At 44.0% G+C, this 15300-nt stretch overlaps 4 protein-coding genes across 4 annotated transcripts; 2 read left to right on the top strand and 2 right to left on the bottom strand.

Annotated features, from left to right (window-relative positions):
* Positions 1-1488: 1488 nt before the first annotated feature.
* Positions 1489-5517, top strand: N7500_006163 (P-loop containing nucleoside triphosphate hydrolase protein; the record flags this gene model as incomplete). The annotated part of the gene is made up of 5 exons (XM_056677307.1): positions 1489-1738; positions 1823-2055; positions 2117-2647; positions 2709-3971; positions 4015-5517. 5 exons carry the CDS (start codon positions 1489-1491, stop codon positions 5515-5517), a joined length of 3780 nt encoding a protein of 1259 aa, XP_056532307.1.
* A 745-nt stretch (positions 5518-6262) lies between these two features.
* On the top strand, positions 6263-8063 carry N7500_006164 (MFS general substrate transporter; the record flags this gene model as incomplete). Its single annotated transcript, XM_056677308.1, has 6 exons — positions 6263-6614; positions 6697-6810; positions 6866-7022; positions 7050-7455; positions 7526-7661; positions 7759-8063. 6 exons carry the CDS (start codon positions 6263-6265, stop codon positions 8061-8063), a joined length of 1470 nt encoding a protein of 489 aa, XP_056532308.1.
* Positions 8064-8685: 622 nt separating this feature from the next.
* Positions 8686-9878, bottom strand: N7500_006165 (uncharacterized protein; the record flags this gene model as incomplete). The annotated part of the gene is made up of 2 exons (XM_056677309.1): positions 8686-9676; positions 9739-9878. The coding sequence occupies 2 exons, from the start codon at positions 9876-9878 to the stop codon at positions 8686-8688; spliced, it is 1131 nt and encodes a 376-aa protein (XP_056532309.1).
* Positions 9879-11323: 1445 nt separating this feature from the next.
* N7500_006166 (uncharacterized protein) lies at positions 11324-11776 on the bottom strand (the record flags this gene model as incomplete). The annotated part of the gene is made up of 1 exon (XM_056677310.1): positions 11324-11776. The coding sequence occupies one exon, from the start codon at positions 11774-11776 to the stop codon at positions 11324-11326; it is 453 nt and encodes a 150-aa protein (XP_056532310.1).
* Between the last annotated feature and the right edge of the window lie 3524 nt (positions 11777-15300).

Genomic DNA, 15300 nt, shown 5'->3' on the forward strand with positions numbered 1-15300 from the left:
AGGATTTGAATGCGGAGCACAATGAGCCATGCTATTCATCCCTGTCTAGATCGGATAAAACATCACCTCCTCTTTATCTCTTACGGCGCTAAAGAGACAGATGTGACCCAACCGCATTCATTGCAGGTATGTTGTAAAAAACATCCCAGAATTTTAAAAAAGATCTTTATATCCAGGATACAGAATGACCAATATTTTGTGCAAGTAATTCTCTCCTTACTTGGTATGGTGGATGCCATGATAATGGGCCCCCACAGTACTTGTGAGCTTCTCAACATACTAGGCCGATCCTCCGGCTTGGCCCTTTCAGACCCGTAATTTTGTGCGTATGCAATTTGTACGGAATGTATTTTACTGTGTTGGCATGTTGCCACACAGCCTGAGAAGGAGCGCTAACGTAATTCGGACATGCACCTATATACTTGATTGTTTTTGCCTTGTAATCTTGGTACAAACATTGTTTTGTAGCGGGTAGTATGTAGCTCATGGCTTTTTCTGTGACCAATTTGGTTTATAAATTTCAAAAAAGTGGTATAATTTATGAACCGGGGACGTGCGTGCATTAGCACCCCTCGGCCTGAGCCGTCGTGGCAGGGTTCATGATATCGGTCATAACCTCGGGAGGAAGGTTGGATATTGAGATAAGAGCACCAATAGCAACTCATTGAGATATGCTATACTGATACTATGACTTACTATATGGAGTAAGAAAGAGGGGAATCCTTGTAGACTTCTAAGGTTGTATCCCGCCCCATGCCTGATCTAGTAAATGCTGATGGAGTGACATGGCATCATATTCAATATAGCAACAGTGCATCTAGCCTAGCTGAACATTACCAAGCATCTTTTTGGTTAGCCGCCACAAATATTATCAGGCTTTATCGCCTAAACGCACACAATGGATCTGCAATGGTACTTAAACTATGTGCATCGGTCGGCTGATCGGCTACTGAGCATACTCGCATTTGAGATTATACCAGCATGGCACATATTTGCAACCAAGCGGCTGACGAGGTATTCGGTCCTCAAATTCAAGGATGTCATTATCTAGACTTTACACTTCTGTTCGAACAGATTGTGTTGAGTATCATTCCTTCGGCATGTTTTATTCCCGCGGCGATCTGGAGACTAGAACGACTCCTTAGGCAGTCCACTAAAGTCATATTGCAGCCAAGCAAGCCAGCCGACCGTGCAATCTTTGCTAAAATTATGCTTAACCTTGGCTCGCTGAGCACTCAACTTGTCGTACTCATTCTATGGGCAAGAGCTTCCCAGTATCGCAACCAAGCTACCATTGCATCGGTTTGCCTGTCATTGACATGTTCCCTTTTTGTCTGTGCTCTATCTTCGATGGAGCATAAAAAATCAGTGTCGCCTTCGAATTTGATATGTTTCTATCTCCTGTGCAGCATTTCATTCGATGGAGTACAGGCCCGCACATTGTGGTTGAGGGAGATTCCCCCTAGTATTGCTACAACCTTTACGGCAATGTTGGTCATCCGATTCCTTCTGCTCATAGCAGAGCTTCAAGAGAAACAGAAATATCTCATCCCACCGTTTTCAACGTATCCACCTGAGGCGTTGGGTGGAATGGTCAATCGAGTGGCCTTCTGGTGGCTCAACCCATTATTGACTCGAGGGGCGCGTGGCCTGTTGAATCCCGCCAATCTCTTTTCACTCGATCGCAATCTCAAGGCCGACGAGTTGCAAGAACGCTTCAGTGCGAAATGGCATTCTGGTACGTTCACTTGTATATTTTTCTACGTCATCCCATTAATGATCCATTTTGGGGCTTGAAAGCTCACTTATCGCATCCATATAGCATTGAAACGTTCCACGCAACATCGCCATGTACTTGCCGTGGTTGTACTTTCTTGCGTTCGACGGACATTACTATGGGCAGCTATTCCTCGAATTTGCCTAATCGGTTTCAAGATTGCCCAGCCGCTGCTGCTTTATCGCGTGATAGATTATCTCTCCTCCACCGATACTACAAGCGAGGCTATTGGGAACTCACTTATTGGGGCCACCGTGCTGGTTTACCTTGGTATTGCGGTACGTTTCAAACACCCAAACAACCATTGGATGACTTTTAATGACATCGCAATGTCATTAGGTGACAACAATGTTGTATAAACATGGGATAAATCGTGCCATCACTATGACAAGAAGCATACTAGTGGTGGCTCTATACAAAAAAACACTTTCTCTCGACACCACTATATCAAAAGACGCAGCTGCAATCACGTTGATGAGTACTGATACGGAAAGCATTTGCAATAATCTACTACGGCTTGATGCAATGTTCGCCTCTCCAATCGAAGTGGGGCTCGCCCTGCTCTTTCTTGAAAGAGAAGTCAAACTGGCGTGTTTAGCATCGGTCGGTTGTGCTTTAGTAGCAGTAGCGCTTAGCTATGTCATTGCCAGCTACTCGCCATTACGCCAAAGGGAATGGAATCAAGTGGTCCAAGAGCGTGTTGCAACCACCGCTTCTATCCTTAGAACAATTCAAGGCGTGAAGCTGCTCGGTATATCTTCCTTTGTGCGACGGAGGATATGTGATCTGCGTGATGTGGAGCTCGAGCGGTCTCTGGGGGCTCGCATGTTGATCATGTGGAGAAATGTCATTGGTACGCATTCCCGTGAAGTGATCAGTTGGCAAACCATTATCTCACTGCTTGTTTAAATTGATAGCAAACATACCACAGATTGCTGGGCCAGTTCTCACGTTTGCCATCTTCACACTCGGGGGGAGTGGTACAGTTGAATCAGCACAATCTTTTACAATTCTCGCCCTAATTGGTCTCATAACCCAACCGATTCAGGTCTTCGTCCATGGAATTACCCAATTGGGCGTGGCCCTAGGTTGCTTCGGGCGAATCCAAGATTATCTTTCATTGCCAGGGGTTCACAATGGCCAGAATAATTCCAATAGCACAGAAGATATCGTGGTCGTGACGGAAAAGGGGACCCCCAATGACAGCATAGTTGCGCTTCAAGCTCTGCCGGTGAAAAGTGTACGATATCTTTCAATGCACAATGCAAGCCTGAAATACCCCGGGGCTACGACACCGGTGTTGACTGGTGTGACTATTGAGATTTACCCCTGCACTCTGACGATCGTCACAGGCTCTGTCAGTTCTGGAAAGTCCTCCTTTCTCAAAGGTCTCATCGGAACATTACCTTGTGTTGCTGGTTCTTGCAATATATTCGTGACGATTGCTTACTGCGCACAAGACCCTTGGCTTCCGGACATTCCCATCCGAGCGTTGGTGACTGGGTTTTCTTCCTTCGACAAAAATTGGTATGATACCGTGCTTCATGCTTGTGCTTTGGATGAAGATATTGCTACATTTCCTGGAGGTGACTCCACCCAAGTTGGGTCGGGGGGCGCTGCTTTGAGTGGTGGTCAGAAACAACGCCTGGCTCTTGCGCGATCCGTTTACTCGCGTAGGAAACTCCTTATACTTGATGAGACGCTCAGTGCATTAGACATTGTCACTGCCAAAAAGGTCTTTAACCGCATGCTGGGCCCCCAAGGTCTGTGCAGATCCCTAAACATGGCCGTTATCTTAGCATGCAGCGATCCTCGTTCTTATCCCACTTCTAGTGCAAGTGTTATTACACTAGCTGATGGGACAGTTACCTCTCGGGATCCCTGCGATTTATCTTCAGAAGATGTATCCGTCACACCACATGGGATTGGGATCACAACAACAGATAATACCCACCCCGTGGCTGCTCAAACACAAGATGAGCTGGTAAAAGCACGGGACGATCTGTCGCGCAGAGATGGGGACCTCTCGACCTACAAGTACTACTTCAACTCTATAGGCTGGAGATCCTCTGCAGTCTTTTTAATTCTCATAGTCATCCAGACGTTTGGGTACAAATTTCCCACTCTGTGGCTGATGTACTGGTCAGACGATGAATTTCATTATCCGCTCAGTGTTTATCTGGGCGTATATGGAGTTTGTGCCGCAGTCCAGCTGTTTGGAACAATTATCAGCATAGTCTTTCCTTTTTGTTTCTTTGGTACCAAAAAGCGCTCGTCGTCTGCATGCGCAGCTGTTGATGTCTACTTTGAGGGCACCGTATCTTTTCTTCACCAAGCATGACAGCGGGACACTCCTAAACAAATTCAGTCAAGACCTTTCTCAAATTGACAATCAATTATCGGGTGCGCTTCTTATGACCACTTTTGGTGCCGGCGCCGCCATCGCCGAGGTTATGCTCATTGCTTCTGGCAACAAGTATATTGCCATCACAATTCCGTTCATGATTCTTATGATATATGGCTTACAGAAGTTCTATCTGCGAACTTCACGCCAACTGCGCTTCATGCAACTAGAAGCACAAAGCCCTCTATATACTCATTTTCTAGAGACTGCATTGGGAACAGACACAATTCGTATCTTTGGCTGGGAATCGCCGTGGGTGGCACAATGTCACATTTTAGTTGACGCCGCGCTCCAACCATACTATGCTCTCTTCTGTATCCAACGTTGGCTGGACCTTGTACTGGATCTGGCGGCGGTGGCAATGGCTGTTATAGTGATCAGCATCGCAGTTACGCTACACTCCTCAGTCAATCACGGGGCAATTGCCGTGTCTCTGCTGAACATTCTGAGCTTTAGCAGCAGTCTGTCCTTTCTGATTACTTCATGGACACAGCTGGAGACTTCTCTAGGTGCTGTTGCACGCATTAAAGGTCATGAAGCCACTACCCCTAAAGAGGACGATCCGAACAAGACTATACGGGAGCCTCCCGAAGAATGGCCTGCCCATGGCTCAATCCGATTTGACCACGCTTATACAGGCTATGAAAGCATCGAGCACACTGAGAAGTCAACCCTTCGCGATGTCACTGCCGTCATCAATGCGGGGGAGAAAGTGGCCATTTGCGGTCGAAGCGGAAGCGGCAAGAGCTCTCTTTTACTCCTGATCTTTCGCATGCTTGAGACCAGCGCAGGTGGTGTGTTTATCGATGGCATTAATCTGGGCGAGGTTCCTTGTGGGATTATTCGAGACCGTCTTACTATTATACCACAAGATCCTGTCATGTTGCCTGGATCACTTCGCTTCAACCTGGATCCTAAAGGACAGGCCTCCGATGCCGCAATCCTTTCTTCTTTGAACACAGTAGGATTGCGGGATGATCTCCAAATGGAAAACCACTATCCATTAGATGTGCTGGTGAGCGAAGGAAACTTGACACGTGGCCAGTGGCAATTAGTGAGCTTAGCAAGAGCGCTTCTCCGCAAGGCCCACACCAAGATTCTTGTCTTGGATGAGATTAGTGGCAGCGTGGATGTTAAGACTGAGCGACTAATGTTTCAAGTCATTCAAGATCACTTCAAAGATGCCACAGTGGTTGCAGTCACCCATCGATTGCGATGCATCCAAGATTTTGACAAAATTCTGATCATGAAAGGGGGTGAAATTGTCGAGGAAGGGCCTCCGTCGTACTTGCTTAGCATCCCGAGTCTATTCAAGGAACTCTGGGACGAACAATAGTGCTCTGTTTATGTAGTGTTACTGTTTTACCAGCTTCCGGTGCTGTGTGGTAGATAGAGATGATAGTTTCCTTCTCATTTCTCCTTTCCCGGTTTTCTCTCTCTGTCTAGCACATCACTATAGATTGTCTTTTATTGCTCCCACGCTTCTTTGCTATACAAGAACTAGCTCTTTTCAATCTTATAATCAGTTATAAACAGGAGCAGCAGGACTTGCATTTTGACAAATACCCTTGCTCTCGAGGTCTTCTCTACCTAATCCGTAGGCAGTGCAAATCTCCAGTAGTCACAGTCAAAATACTGCATGATTTGAACATACCCAGATGCATAAATTTCATGGTTCTTTTAGCTCGAAAGTGGGACAAAATCTGGCATGAATCAGGCACAATGCATGCCAAAATCAGATACCAAGAGACCATCAGCCAAAAGAACTATGTGCACAGACATACACCTGGGGTGCAGGTAGCTATCTATACCACTTATCGGAAATTCTAAGAAATTAGGTACCATGTCTAGATATGGACAGTTATTACTCATATATGTAATAATACTGAGCATGGGTACTGACCGACGGAGTCCGCTATCATGCTTCCAATACACCTAATATCCCTGCAGTGCAATCCCTGTTGCAGTCGGCTAATGGGTGTAAAACACTTACCGAGAGGACCCCTCTTGCGCTGTCAGATAACAGTACTTTCTTGTTATACTACATTTCTCGTCTCCGTGTGATAGGAAATCTCAGTAACATGTCTACAATCAGAGCAGTGCATGATGAGAGGGAGCCGACTGTCGCTACCCCTTTACTTCAGGATCACATTCATGGAATCCCTCAGCAGAAATGGAGGGAAAATTCCGATACTCGTGCCCTGGTTATATGCGCTATATTTATCTTCGTCATTAGTTCTGCTTCTTCTTTACAGCTTGCGCCTACGAATCAGCTCCTGGAGCTCTCCGTTTGCCGATCTTACTATAGCTCTACTGACCCCGGTATATTTTCACAAGATGGTAGTTTTTCAGGTGAAGTCTGCAAGATACATGAAATCCAGAGTGAAGTCGCCATTTGGAGAGGATGGCTAGGGCTTGCACAGGCTGCCCCAGGTATGTTGACATATCGCAATCGCTGTTTTACCCGAAGCCCCTTTTTCTTCAGCTCCAAAAGTTTAATTACCAATCACTACAGGTTTGCTGCTCGCTGTACCATATGGGATTCTGGCGCAGTCCACCGGTCGGAAGCTGGTGGTGACCCTCGGACTTACTGGGGAAATCATAGGCGCTATTTGGATTTGGGTCGCTTGTAAGATTGGCGTTTTCATCAAATGTTTCTTTGCTGATACATTAATCTATATTAGGCCACTACTTGGAGCGCCTTTCTATTTGGGTCATGGTCTTATCGGCCAGCATTTGGTGCATTGGGGGAGGGAGTTCTGTTATGTCTTCCATGGTCCTAGCAATGGTCGCGACGTTTACATCACCACGTAGCCGGTATCACTTGAACTCCCGCCTAAAGTAGATACCATGCTAATGATCTGCTAGAACAAGAGCATTCTTTTACATGTCAGTTGTTATCATGGTGTCTGAGCTTCTGTCAGCTCCGCTGAGCTCGTTTCTCATGTCACAATATGGGCCACATATACCCTTCCTCCTCGGAATTCCTCTTGAAATATCAGGATACCTAACTCTTTATCTCTTACCCAACCCGGATATGTTGAAGTCTGATCCACGCAGCATGGATGGGGGTGAATGTGAAGCTCGAGCTAGCTTACCAGCCAAGACTCAGTTTGCTGGGGTGGCTCAGCTGAAAGAAATTTGCTCTTTTGTTCTTTCTCAGCCTGCCCTGATCATGCTTCTTTTTGCTCTCATGGTGAACAAAGTGACCCGTCAAATAGAAGAACTTATCGTTCAGTATACGAGAGTTCGCTATGGCTGGACAATACCCCAGGTATGTATAAATACTTTGATTTCTTGATTTGACGCCCTGAATTGACTTAACGGAATTTTCATATGATCAGAGCGGGTATCTGTTGTCTTTGGTCGCTGCTACACATATCTTTTTATCATGTTCAGTCTTGCCCTGGGCCCACCGCTCGCTATTGGCACGAAATGAAGGGAATGTGGCCCAGGCTGATCTTGTGATGGCAAAAGCAAGTACTTTCTTTCTGAGTTTAGGCCCACTGGTGATGGGCCTTGCATTTCATCCAGCTGGGTTGATGTTGGGTAATCATCTGTCCTCAAATCAATGCAGGTGGTTTACTAATCTTGATTCTGACTCAAGGCTTGTTACTCTTCCTTTCCGGTTCAGGATTTCGCCCTGCAGTGCAATCATACATAACTAGTGCAGTACCGCCGGGGGATATCACGTTGCTCTATGCGTCGCTATCCGTGGTTGATGCCTTGGGATCTCTATCTGCAGCACCGCTGCTTGGATACATGTTAGCCGTTGGAATCCAGATAGGAGGCATGGCGCTGGGTTTACCATTCTTTTTGTCATCAATTCTCTATGGCGTTAGTGCTCTTGGTGTGTGGCGCGCCCACATCAATGTCACCTAAGAGGATGATTGTGGCAGTGTTGAGCTAGGTACCTTATGTGAAACTAGAGAAATGGCTCTGTTTATTTGCCCTCCATCAGACCATGTCGAGCTTTTGGTGGTCTGGAATTATACACCGGCTTATCCTAAAACTTCCCTAATACAGAAATCTGACCGCGAAGTTTCACCTCCAGATATGAGATCCATCACACTGGCCAAGGGTTGAACCCCTATTTTACATTGATTAAATGGCTCAGTCCACATATTTGTTTGTTTGCAAAACATAGTTCATCAGAAAATTTTAGACGATACTGCGTTTAGTTCTACTTGGACTACGCATAAGTAACATGGAGCTGGCAGACCTGATTATGGGAATTGAAGAAAGAACTGTTGAATGCGACATTTCAGGAGACCTAGATACAGATTCATAAACTAATCACACGACAGTCAAAGGAGGAAATGCCACATTGAGGAGAGAGGCTTCGTCTTCATTGTGTTTATATACTAAGGGCCAACCAGTCCCCGGTTTCCATCGGGTCAGAACCTATATCTTATGTCATTCCCTTGGAATGACACGAACGAAGGGCTTGATATCAATCAAGAGTAAATAGATTGTCATGAAAGTGAAGCTATACGCTTTCGACTCAGATACCATTCACGAGAGCGCCGGCCTGCTGGGACTTGAAGCAGAGATTGTGACGGCTCTGGATGCCGTCTGCCGGAGCATCGGTCTGCTGGGACTTGAAGCAGAGATTGTGACGGCTCTGGATACCGTCTGCCGGAGCATCGGTCTGCTGGGACTTGAAGCAGAGATTGTGACGGCTCTGGATACCGTCTGCCGGAGCATCGGTCTGCTGGGACTTGAAGCAGAGATTGTGACGGCTCTGGATGCCGTCTGCCGGAGCATCGGTCTGCTGGGACTTGAAGCAGAGATTGTGACGGCTCTGGATGCCGTCTGCCGGAGCATCGGTCTGCTGGGACTTGAAGCAGAGATTGTGACGGCTCTGGATGCCGTCTGCCGGAGCATCGGTCTGCTGGGACTTGAAGCAGAGATTGTGACGGCTCTGGATGCCGTCTGCCGGAGCATCGGTCTGCTGGGACTTGAAGCAGAGATTGTGACGGCTCTGGATACCATCCTTATCGACATGAGGGCTTGGCTTTTCGACAAACTCCCATACAGTTTGAAAAGCAGGCCCAGTAACCTCGCTTGCAGGGATCGCGGGGACCATGATCGAGTTCCGGCCATAGGTGACTTCCATCAATTGCACATCACTCTGGCTTGCTTCTCTTCCGTGTTCAATCTGGGTGATGCCAACGACATTTTCCAAACCATTTGATTTCACGTATTGACAGAAATCATCGAAAAATGCTTGAGTAAACTGAACTTTTCGCACATTTGGAACCTCCAGCATTGGGACAAAGCGAAATTCGACCGGGTGAAGTTCATTCTCAAACACACGCCAAGTATGCGGTAGGACAGAGCCACCCATCACGGACTCTTCGTGGGCAGCAATTGGCCATGGGGATGAAACAGGTCCCAGCTCCACGAGCTTTTCGTTAGATGCCATCTCAAAGTGGCGGTGCAGAAGTGAGACGGCGAGCTCGTCATTTACACCATGACGCATGAAAATGTCTCTAGATGGTTGTCAGTCTGCCTAAAGTCTTTTACTTGAGCAACAAGATACATGACAACTTACCTAAGCCCGGACTTCAAGTGCTCATAGCCGGCAAGCGTCTCAAAAAGACTAGCAGACTCGTCAACGTCCAATAGGGCGTCAAAAGCGCGATGATCATACTGCGCTTCGAAATATGGCTTTATGATAGCAGGAGTGGCCATTGTTAATTAACTTGTCTGGGAAAAAAAGTATATGGAAGATTTGTGACTGGTAAAGAGATGTTCGTAAGTGATTCAGTGCTTGGTAGGTCAACGTCCTCAACGCAGGGCATATGTCATGAATATATAGTTTCCTCGAGTAAATCAGACAAAGCCTTACCGAATAATCTAATTCGCCGTCTAAACATAGTATCATTGGAAGTTTTTGACCTCAGGGTCTATTACCACAGCAAACCTCAGCGCAAACTAGCACCCAGGGCAATGAACCACCCTTCCCACTCCCCGGCGGTACCACATGAGTGCATGATAAGACACCCCAGGGCCCTTCATGCATTGTGAATCTGCAACATTTATTTTTAGTCATTTTGATTGGAGGTGGTGAAATCTGGCCTTTAGAATGGTAGCATTGGAAGCAGGCAATATTGGGATCGCCAAAAATGGTAATCAAATCGAGTTTCATTGACTGGGCACAGAGTTGGGGTAAATTGGATTCTAGTTTACTAGTATTCGTCAATTGGCTAAGCTTAATATGGTGGAGCCCAAAAGGGGTTTGGTGCTTATAGTGCTTATAGTGCTCATAGTGCTCATAGTGCTTATAGTGCTCATAGTGCTTATAGTGCTTATAGTGCTTTTAGTGCTTTTAGCGCTTATAGCGACTTGAGTGGCTTGAGTAATTATAGTGCTCGAAAGTATGCTCCCTAAGAATCTAGTAAACCAACCTTGAAAGTCTGGGCTCCGGTCTGTTGTCAGCTCGAATCAAAGATGTGGGGATATGAAGATCTGACCCTCTTCCATCTTCCAGCGTGGAAAGGGCAGTGTTACCTTCCTTCTCCGTTCTCCCTCTTCTCTTCCTCCTTTCTTCCTCCTTTCTTCCTCAACTCCATGATTGTCTATCTTCTCCTTACTGGAAACTTACCTGGGTTATCTCGAAAGGTTCCCATTTGCTGTAAGGTGATCACATGTCAACAAAAGTACTGAGTACAAGTATCATTCTTGTTGCATAGGGATTTCCTGTAGCTAGACAATCAATATGGAATCAATTTCATTACTATAGTTATCTATGAGGAGACCACATGCCTGGAAATTGTAGTTGTAGGGGAATCATAATCCCGGAGTCACTGGGGTTTCCTGAGCTCTGAAACGGTTTCACTGTGGTCCTCGATCAGCCCACCAAGTAGCCTATTTCTTATACATTGTATACCTATATTTATAACTATGAGCTGGGAGAAAAAATGATGTTGTCGAATTTCAAAGCTTGATAACTTGATTTCTTCAATTCATTCTCTCACATTGCACTATGTACCTAACCGTAGACATCTCCGGGCAGGTGTCAAAAAGACCAAAAAAGAGAGAAAAAAGGGGAGAAATGACACGAGATATGAGACAAGATTGACCACACCATTTAAATGCTACACACTGCTTGAGTAGTACGATCGAATCGTAATACTCTAGCACGCAGCAGCATAAGGCACAACCTTAAAGCTTTTAGGGTCACCCACATCAATGCAGGTAACCTTGCCTCCATTAACACTCGTGCGCAAAGCCCCGCTGCAGCCGGTGCCCCCATAAAGACAAAGTTTGAACAGTCCACCGCCATTGTATGAGTACCGAGTGCATCCCTGTGCCCCAATTGGTGAGCATCCTTGTTTGGCATGGGATCCAGCAGATGTGGTACCGGTTCCTCTGCATGCTATCGAGCCAGCATAACAGTCGAAGGTCCACGAGGTCTGCAGTAAGGGAGAATTCAATGTGGTATTGCTGATAGCAATGTCGTATGATGAATCTGGCAATGGGGAGGTATGAGCGGTGCCAATGAGTGCGCTGGAGGCGAGGATCAAAAAAATCAAATGTCTTCCACCATGTGGAAGCCATCCATGATCGATTCCGGTGAGCCAAGCCATGCTCGAAAAAGCTCACCGAATGCGTCGATATCGGTTGTAGGGGCTGCGAAGCTAATAGAGAGGCTTTCGCGTGAGGTTTGAGTGACGCCGGGATGGATCTCTCTGAGTGAGTTTTCGATGTAAGAGATATCGTCACTGGAGGGAACTCGCTTCAGTGTCAAGGTGACTTTCATGATTGAGAAATGAGAGCTTCTGTCAACGATTTAAATGAGAGGGGGTGCAAGTTCAATGAAAAGGCTAGATGAAGAGCATGAGATGTGGTGTATGCTCACACATGCGATAAGCCTGCGTATACGTGTAAGATTTCAACAGGTCCGGCTTTCTACCTAGGTAGGCCAATGAGTTTTGATTATCTCTACCAGGATGTATATTAGCGCTTATAGTGCTTACTACATAGTGTTATCAGTGTAGTAGGGGACCTCGCCATCCACTACGGATGGATCTGCCTAGACTTCCGCACCGGCCCACAAAGCCGAAAGCCCAACCCGACCCACCCCGTAAATAGGCCGGGTTTTGGGCCCGGTCCTTAGGCCCATCGATGGGCTATAGGCCCAGGGTGAAAGCCCACTAGGCTTTAATGGGGGCCTAATGGGCCCTAAACAATGTAAATATACCAAGTTAAACCCCCTAAAAGGGTTTTTAGAATTACCCTTCGTTTTACCCCCGTTTCTAACCCTTATTCTAAATGTAATATTTTAATATTTTAGATTATTTAGAATCAAGTACTAGTTATCTGTAAAGGATAAAGGTCCTTTCAATTCTGATACTCGGTCATTTACCTGAGCACGTCATTCACGTCCCGGGGTCAAAGCGGGGTTGATTCGTAATCGGCTCGGCACTCGGTTCGAGTAGATGCGGGGTCTTGTACCCAAGCATAAGAACCCCTAGATCCTTAGGATCCTGTTCCCTCCTGCAAGAGTTAGTCTTGCAACTTGAGACAATACATTGATCCTTTCTCTCCCAATCATTAAGCCTTGTATCTTACCCGGTTGACAGGCCTTACACCTGATAATCGTATACTCTTACATTATCTCTCTATATCACGTTTAAAAATGCGAGAAAGCGCGTAATTTAGATAATTTATAAATTATAGAAGTTTACGTAGAAAGTAGTAGTGTTCCTATATAAACCTAAAATATATATCTCACTAAAATATTAATATTAGCCTATTTTCGGAGTATCTCGACCTTTACTGGTCAGATTTAATTCAAAAATTTCTAGAATATATACTTATATAGCTAGTATAACTCTGAATTCTGAATTTGAACTTTATAGACCTAGTGGAAGGTCGTAATACAGCGATTACAGAGGCCGATAAGATAGGCTTTAATAGGGGCCTATAAGGCCCCCATTAGTGGGCTATAGGTTGGGTCGGGTTTCCAAAGTTAGGCCTATAGCCCACTACGGGTTGGGCTTTAGGCCTAGGGTGGGGGCCTATTTGTGGGCTTTGCGGAAGTCTAGATCTGCCTATCCATATTTAAGTACAGAGGACCTAGTCTGATTATAAATGCACAGAGTATCTAACTGTATGGTGACCTTGTAGATAGCTATATATTGTTGTTGTAATGGGCTGGTACCTCAGGCATTGACCTCATCAGGTAGATAGTGAAGAGGGGAACGCTCAAGGCTATATACTCTAAGGCATATAGGTCGATTCAGCACTCGTAGTTCAGTCTTATACTCGATTTTACATACAAAGGAACCTAGGCATATAGCCTAAGAAGTCAATTAAGAGAGGTATAGAGGTATCTCTTATTTAATCTATCTCTCCTAACTACTTATACCCTCTAACGTATTCGGTAAGCGAGCTACACACGCAAGCGAGCTACGCACCCCACCCAAAACGCGCCCATGAATTAGGACCTAATTAATTCAACCACCCACCATACCACCAATTCGCTCTTAAAGCTCTCAAAAATCAATAGAGTAAGAGGGTAGGATTTTATTAGCTATATAGGCTATTAAGAATTAAGAAATCAGATCTATTCGTGGAGTAGCGCGCTACTACGAAGTCCCCGAATCGATACTTCGGATATACCTATATAGGGTTTAACACCGCGCGATTTCTCGCGTAAATTCTTATAAATTAACTAAAATTAAAGAGGAATCTCTTAAAAAATAGATACTCTCTATAGATTCTTATAGAGCTACCCCCTAGTATTCCTTAGTATAAGAAATAGCGAATCTTCTCCTCGAAAAGTGTAAAACTACCCTAGTTCTTTTAGTTAGCGAAAAATAGGTATATAATTTTATATAATAGCGGCCTTACCTATCCTCTTAGTTCTTAAAATAGTATAATTATAAGTGTATAAAATATAAGGACCTAAAAATTATAGAGAAGTAGTTTAATCTTATTAAAAAAGCTATTATATAATTTAGAATTAACCCTACTAATATTTATAACTTTAATAAGACTAGGTTTATAATAGGCTTAATTACTATAGCGAAAGTAGTTATAAGGAGTAAATTCTATAGTTAGAACTTATTTTTATAACCTAGAAATCGTAAATAGGTAACTACTATTAAGTATATAAATACTTTAGGTTAGGCCCTACCTCTATATATTATTTTTAAAGGTAAAGTCTTTATTAAATTATAGTTTAATAGTAGCCTCTTAGGTAATTAGTACGTTAAAGTTAGTCCTAATAGTTAGACTTCGCTAGCTTAAAAAGGTCTTTATTCCTAGTACTTTATATATAAAAAGGGTATACTAGCTATTAATACTTAATAGCTATAGAAGTTATTTAATACCTAAATTTAATAAAATTTATAAATAAAATAAGGTAATACTAATCTATATATCTCTATACTCCTCTTACCTTTTATAGTCTCTTAATATTAGCTATTTTATAGTATTAAAATATATATATAGTTAGCTAGTTAAATTAAAAATATAGGTTAGGATAAATTATATCGATAAACTTAACTTCCTTAAAGTATACCCCCTTACCTAAATTAAAGCTTTTAAATTAGAGACTATTAGAAATAGCTTCGGAGTAGCTAGTTTAGTACTATTTATACCTAACTAAGTGATTTTAAAGCTTAATATTTAGCTTTAAACCCTAACCCCCCCTAGCTAGAGTAGTGATTTAAGCCGGAATTTTACCCTAAAAACACCCTTTATAGAGAAAGAATTACGTTAATAGGCTTTATTAATTAAAGCTTTACTTTATATAAGGTCTTAAAGCCCACTAAGTCCTTCTAACTATATATTAAACTAGTTTATAAAGGGCTACTATCTTATAATATAAGGTACTATCTTACTCACTAAAGAAAATAAGGATTTACGCGGTACTAATAAGAAGTAGAAGTAAAAATATACTTAGTCCTAAAGGTTAATACCTTCCGAAGAAGGTCTCTTAGTTTAAGAAGCTTCTTAATTAATTACTAGGATAGTAGAAGTAGTGGAAGTACCTATACCCCCACCGTAAATAAGTGACTCGCTAGCTTTATAGCTATATATATAGGCCCCACTAAAGTGTAGTGGCTATAGAAAAATAGGGTATACAATCAATAGGTATATA

The sequence above is a fragment of the Penicillium coprophilum genome (assembly GCF_028826855.1).
Source record: "Penicillium coprophilum strain IBT 35676 chromosome Unknown utg000004l_segment0_segment0, whole genome shotgun sequence".
NCBI lineage: Eukaryota > Fungi > Ascomycota > Eurotiomycetes > Eurotiales > Aspergillaceae > Penicillium > Penicillium coprophilum.